At 40.3% G+C, this 6,803-nt stretch overlaps 1 protein-coding gene across 1 annotated transcript; it reads right to left on the bottom strand.

The window, feature by feature from the left end:
* Window positions 1–467: 467 nt before the first annotated feature.
* On the bottom strand, window positions 468–1,169 carry LOC143024036 (zinc finger MYM-type protein 1-like). The gene has a single exon (XM_076182748.1). The coding sequence runs from the start codon at window positions 1,167–1,169 to the stop codon at window positions 468–470; it is 702 nt and encodes a 233-aa protein (XP_076038863.1).
* Between the last annotated feature and the right edge of the window lie 5,634 nt (window positions 1,170–6,803).

Raw genomic sequence — 6,803 nt, 5'->3', positions numbered from 1 at the left:
ATTCATCAATATCCAAACGAAAGTGTAATCGGATGAGACTGCTGACTTGCAGTGCAAACTCAAAGAGGACATTTATATTAATTAGGAGAATGCTGCATTACAAAACACAATTGGCATTACATAGAGTATTGATATATACACTAATACACATTTTTACATCGTTACTGGTACTACAGAACGGATACTCATTACATATTAGCATAATAGTTTGTACACGAAATAATACATATGCTATGCATGATTAAAGAAAATGGATTAAGGCGTGACGTTGCTACACATTTCTTGTTGAACAATTTAGCAGCTACTAAGTGTAGTGGAAGAATATCTGTTCTTTATATCAACACAGATACAGTCAGTCACACACTTCCTTAGCTTCTGCCATGAGTGTCTTTGAAGGATTCTCACAGTACTTTGAGTTTCTTATTTCTAAAATAGCAATTTTGAAATTTGCTATGTATTCATTAACTTTAAAACACACTAATTTCTCGAGATTGCATTTGGTTGTAAATTATTTCAACATGAGGCATAATCTGATGAAAAAGCTCTAACAAAAACTTGAAATTATCATCATTCAGGTATTTTAAAATTCCTGTTGCCTCTGCAATGGTTTGATCTGTATTTGATGTTGACTTAATTCCAGTAAGGCAGTTTTTTAAAGGTTGCAAATGTTCATGAACTCTGTTTATGGTCCGTATGTTGAAGTTCCACCTTGTAGAAGATGGACGTGGAATACTGATGTCCATATGCTTCTTGAGAATGGACACACGTTGTGGTGATCTTGAGAAGAATGTTGGAATAGCCAGAATGTTAGAGAAAAGTATTCTTGCGTTTCGTGTAATACTTGCTGCATTTCTCATTAAATTAAGTTGATGTGCATAACAGTGAATGAAATGTGCATTGCTATAAACTGCTTTCATTTTTGCTTGAACTCTTGCTTTTTTGCCTTTCATGACATTTGCACGATCAAATGCCTGAGCTATCAGTTTTTGTCCATTTCCTTGAAGGATTATGTCCATTTGTTCAAAAATACGTTTTGATATGCCATCTACAGTTTGATTTTCTGGAATAAAGAATCCCCAAAAACGCTCAAATATTTCTCCATTCAATACGTACCGTAGAACAAGGACCATTTGAGTGTGCTCTGAAACATCTGTTGTGTCATCAGCCATCACAGCTACAAAGGAAGCTTTTCTAATTTCTGTCCTTACTCCTCATGGTATACAGTAAAGTCTTCAAAGGTGTTTCAAAGTGATTCTTCAAATCTGGATCTAATTTAGATGCAAAATTCACTAATCCTCGAAATATCCCTGGATTAACGGAATCCTCTTTTTCATCATGTCCACGCCAAGGTAGTTTCAAAGTTTCCACAAAAGAAAATGCAGTCTATTATTTTGGAAAAAATTTCACGGTTCTTTTTAACCTTTATAATATGCTCATTGATTGAATGTTTGTATGCCTCACTAAGTTTCTCCTAAAATATTTACAGTTCCTGAAAGTGACAGCGAAACTACATTATCAACGTGCTTCTTTGACTTTTCATGTTTTTCAGTTTTTTCTTTCATTTTGTTTATATTTCTAAAACCATCTTTTGTCCACGTTACATCGCCTCCAAACAGGAAACATGGGAAGCAAAACAGCATTTTTTACTTCACAGCCACAAAGCCAATTTTTCCGTTGGTACCATTCAGAATTAAAGCTATGAATATATTTCTTGTTGTTGCTTATACCAGGCTGAGATATTTGAATATCTGGTGTTGAACGGCCTCTTTTCTTAACTGTAACTTTCTCATGTAGAGACAGCTGTGAAAACTTAAGCTGCTGAAGTTCACTTACAGTCACAGAACTTATTTGTTGGGGATGGAAGGACGCCACCACAGAATTGATTTCTTGGGGATGCAAGGCCATGGTTTAAGTTTTCTGTAAAATAAAAGAACCGAAAATAATAATAATAATAATAATCAAATATAATAACTGGAAGCAGGATGATAATCTAATTCTACACACTATTACATTGAAGAATATGGTACAGTACACGGTTTTCAAGCTTAATACACGCGGAGTCAAAAAGAAACACTACCTTTCTCTAGCACGCCAGGGTCGGCACTGCGGGAGCGACATAATGAGTTCGACGCGCGTTCTCACATTCAAACGGTTTGTGGACAATAAAGTCCTGCTGTCAGACTCGGACAGACTTTCTTCAAACCATTTAATCAGCGTGTTCGACAACCAGATACCCCGTTCACACATCACTTTTAACACGTGTCTGTCGAATTGCGTTTGAAGAACCGTTAGACTGCGCACTCAATTCAAATTTTGTAATACGTTCTGTACGTTGGTCCTACTCTCCACTGTCCGCTCTCACACGTTCTATGTGATATCACGCTTGCGGTCCCGTGAGACGTGAAAAACGTTCTCCTTCTTTACCTCTGTAGGTTCTATACGTATACATACATCATATAACTAGACATTAAGCAATAAAGATTAAATATGATGTTTTTCGTATTAGGGTAGACTTAGCTATAATATAATCGGTATTCGGTAGTCTTAATTTCTTTACCAGTGCCTATTTATCTACAAATTTAGGGCACTTGTCACATTTTTATCTTGGTTAATGAAAAACTACAAGGCATCCCGTTTCTGCAGAGGCCCAAGCTATTGTGGGGGGGGGGGGTTACAAGGCATCCAGTGTCTGCAGAGGCCTAAGCTATGGGGGGGGGGGGAGGCGCTCCAAGGCATCCAGTTTCTGCAGAGGGCCAAGCTATTGGGGGCGGGGTACAAGGCATCCAGTGTCTGCAGAGAGGCCCAAGGTATTGGGGGTACAAGGCATCCAGTGTCTGCAGAGAGGCCCAAGGTATTGGGGGTACAAGGCATCCAGTGTCTGCAGAGGCCCAAGGTATTAGAGGGACGGGGGGAGGGGGGGGGTACAAGGCATCCAGTGTCTGCAGAGGCCAAACTATTTGGAGGAGGGATCCTTCTCAGCTGATTTTGACCAAACTTGTTTTTATTTTGAACAAACTTGTTTCAAAGACAAAGTAATATACAGTCAACCTCACCCAAGTCGAACACGCATAAGATGAATTTCATCTAAGTTGAAGGAAATTCAGGCAGGTTTCATACCTTTTCTGTTGACATGGTTGAATTATCATGTTTCTGTTGAATTATCAAGTCGAAGAAAAATTTCTGGTCCCAACAGATTCGACTTAGGCGAGGTTGACTGTGTATACATGGCAGCAGTCAGCCATAGCCAGAATATTGATTCTGAGTGTCATCCATGCAATCAAGCGTTGGCTCCAATTAATATCCAATTGCATCAGTTGATGAAATAATCAATCCAACAATCTATTTCAAACACAAATACAAATTGCATTTTTATTCAGATTATACAAAGATAGAAATACAAAAATATACATGTTTTTGGATACTCATACAGTACAAATACTACTATCCCCCCTCTATATGAAACAGGAAGAACAGGATGTCTCAGGTCTCTGTACAGTAAATTACATGTTCTCTCTTCAGTGATCATACAGTATTGATACACATTTATGAAACAGGAATCAGTGGCAGTGTGTCTAAGGACACCATACAGTAAATTACATGTACTGTTTTCTCTTGAATGATCACACAGTATTGATATATGGCAGTCAATGTCTCATGACTCTTGAACGATCATACAGTATTTTGTACAGGTGTTTGACAGTCCAACACTACCTGATTTTTGTTCAATACTGTCAAATTTTACATTGGAGAGTGTGTTTTACCCAGACTTTGGTTAATTTTTACACATTCACAAATGTTGTGTGGAGCCTTGCGCCTGGGCATAACTTGGGAATTGAAGGGTTTATCGCCCGTTACGTACTTGAAACTGTTCAGTGTAGGTCTGCCTGCACCAACACGGTTCTTTCCGCCACCTATCATCTTCCTACAAGATGTTGCAGTAGGCTGCACACCAATCGTCTTGGTACTCACAAGATGTTTTCTCGATCTTGTCCCATGGGCATTGGCAGCACCTGAGTATCGTCCAAAACAATGAAGCACTGAAGCCAAGGCAGTATCAGTCCCTGAGGCAAGTTTCTGCACTTCTTTGGTGAAGGTTTTTACAGATTCCCCAAAAGAATCTTTGTCCTGCATGTACCTTCGTTGAATTGCATGAAATGCCTCGTTCAGTCCATTCAATATCGGATCATTTTCACAGCTGTCACCACCAGAATTTGACGTGTTTGAAGTGGAACTGTGGGCATCATCCTCCCCTGGTGGATTTTCCTCACAATCCTCCACTGGTGGGTTGTCATGATCGATCTCTTGGTCATTTGGATTCCCAGAACTGGTTTCCATGGGCATGATGGGTTGTGTGACCTTCTCAGGTTCCGTGAGTTTCTGCTGGTGATTAAGTGACACAAACCAATCCATCTGGGACATTGGCACAGCCAGTTGCAACTTTGTACAAAAGCATCCTCATTGCTGGATCATTGACAGGAATGAAGTTCCAACAGGACTGGGCATTGTACGTCTTTATAACTAGGTACTGATGCTTGCATGGTCCACCTGTAATGCAAAATTAAAATATAAGAGGTTTTGTTTAATATTCATTGTCAAGGTGTAGGTGTCGGGATCATTCAAGTATTACGAATGCAGTGAAGGGGAGGGGGTTCTGCTCAGAAGCGTAGATGCATGTACTATCCTGTACATTGTTGGGGGGGGGGGATTAGAAATTCCAGATAATTTTGCACATGTGATAATTGAATGGTCCCCTATGATTTTTCCATTAAGAAAACAGACCTGATATTAAAGGGTATACTGTAGACTGGGATACTGCCAGGGGGGATATTTGTCTACATGTAGCTCTCCCATTGGCATTTTTGTCAATTGCTCTTGCTATGGTGTCGCAGTGCAATTTTGAAGATGATTTTGCAATAATTTACAGGTGCACATACAGGAAAATACATCCCGTGTACATGGTCCTGTAAGGAGATTAAAGCTGGAAAGGCTGATACATGTACGCTGGATCTTCATTAGCTTAGAAACTGGAGTTATTGCCAGCAGTCAGCTTAGTTAGCTAATCAGTTAAATCTATCATCTGTATCCCATTCAATTGTCTTGGGCAGTGTACTAGTGCCAGCCATAACTCAAATATAAGAAAGTCTCACCTGTCATTCCTATCTTGCAAGAGCACACACCCTGTCCAAGATGTACCACATAGCCCACAGTCTCATCAGTCTCACTGGGTACCATGTAGAGATCCTCGTCAACCTGCTCGATCTCGTCTGGGTTTATTTTACATCCTGCAGCAACACTTGGAAGGAATCGTGACTGCAACACTCTATCCAGTCTGTTGTTGCAGACATCAATAATGCGTCTTTCATAGTAAGCCTCCAGCCTCGTGACAATAAAGTCCACAAACTGGATCACATTGTACGCTTTGGCGCACTCAAGAATCTGATATTTCATGATCCGCATGGAAGCTTCAGCATAGTTATTGGTGTTGTTGTTACGGACATTCAGGTCATCACGGTAGCACACAGCCCAGGACGATTTCCTGGCATACACATCCACCAAGTGTTTTTGAACTTTTTCGTACCTTGCCAAAGTTTCATCATTCTCCATTGCCTCGAATTTGGCCTGAAGTTCATCAACAGAACTGCAATAGACCATGTCTTTCAACAAGGAGAACAAATGGGGTCTGTCCTCCTTCCTCACTACATATTTTAATTCCCACAGGAAACGCCAGAATGCTTGCAGCAGGTGAAATACACATAGCAGTAGCGTAGCCTCAGGATAGATAGCACTCAGCGCTTGTCTTTGAGAAGTGCTATCATCAGTCATGAATAGTTCTGGCCCTAAGTTTGGACCCCGCCCGAAAAAGGCAGAATTATCCAGCGGTGAATGATAGAGGGCGAGCGCTTCAGTTACTGTCTCAGTACTTTCATTGGTTGTGATCAGCACTCCTAGAGGAAGTCCACCAGCACAGCTATGGGTGAGCAGCAAAAACACACGACATCGTCCCTGCCTGTCCATATTTCCAGAGGCATCGATGAACACCAATTCACCTGAATGCTTAATAAGTTTATGTACACGTTGCATTAATGGTGTCACTACTGCCAGTGCTGCTTGCTTCTTTTCTGGTCCAATGAGTGCGAGTTTGATCCTGTTTTCACCAAGGGTTCCTTCCTCGATTTTCTTCTCCAACTCTTTCAGAACAAATTCTCCTGTGGCTTTTCCGTACTCTTTCTTGAAGGCCTGGTAGTACAACCTGAAGAAAAGGCAGGGGATTTTTTAGCACTCAACATAGTCAATTTTTCATAGTAACTAACAGGGTTCAATTTTACATATTTCTTGGTTGCCCACAGGGCAAACAAAGTCGAGGTCCATCTTGCCTTAGCCCATTCTGAGGTTGCCCTCAAATAGCAAGAATGAAGGAATGAGCCAGAAGTATTATTGCCCATTGGGCAAGTTTAGGACACATTTTCAGACATTCTGCTTGCCCACAAGGTTTTTATGTTACCTCGGGCAAGCAAAAACCTGCAAAAATCGAACCCTGACTAAGTGCGTTACTCCTGGTACTGAGGACAATCCAACAGATGCTTACGTGAATTCAGTGAAGATACCTTGTTCCAAGAGGGTGTAGAATGCCATATTTTTCTTATGTATTGGAAGCTATTTGATACCATACCAGAAATATCAGTGTTAGACAGATTATTTATTTCCCTTGGATTTACAAATGTATTACCTATTCAATGTCAATTTCAATTTACCACTGCATTACAAGACCTTTTCAATGAAAAAAGATCAGTTACAGTTTTGCA

This window comes from Oratosquilla oratoria, unplaced genomic scaffold (genome assembly GCF_046742065.1).
Source record: "Oratosquilla oratoria isolate Oo_2021 unplaced genomic scaffold, ASM4674206v1 SCAFFOLD84, whole genome shotgun sequence".
NCBI lineage: Eukaryota > Metazoa > Arthropoda > Malacostraca > Stomatopoda > Squillidae > Oratosquilla > Oratosquilla oratoria.
The sequence above is the reverse complement of the archived record's forward strand: the minus strand, read 5'-3'. Positions and strand labels throughout refer to the sequence as shown.

Coding starts and splice junctions, on each gene's coding strand:
- LOC143024036 (XM_076182748.1), bottom strand. CDS start 1,169: ATGGCTGATGACACAACAGATGTTTCAGAGCACACTCAAATGGTCCTT.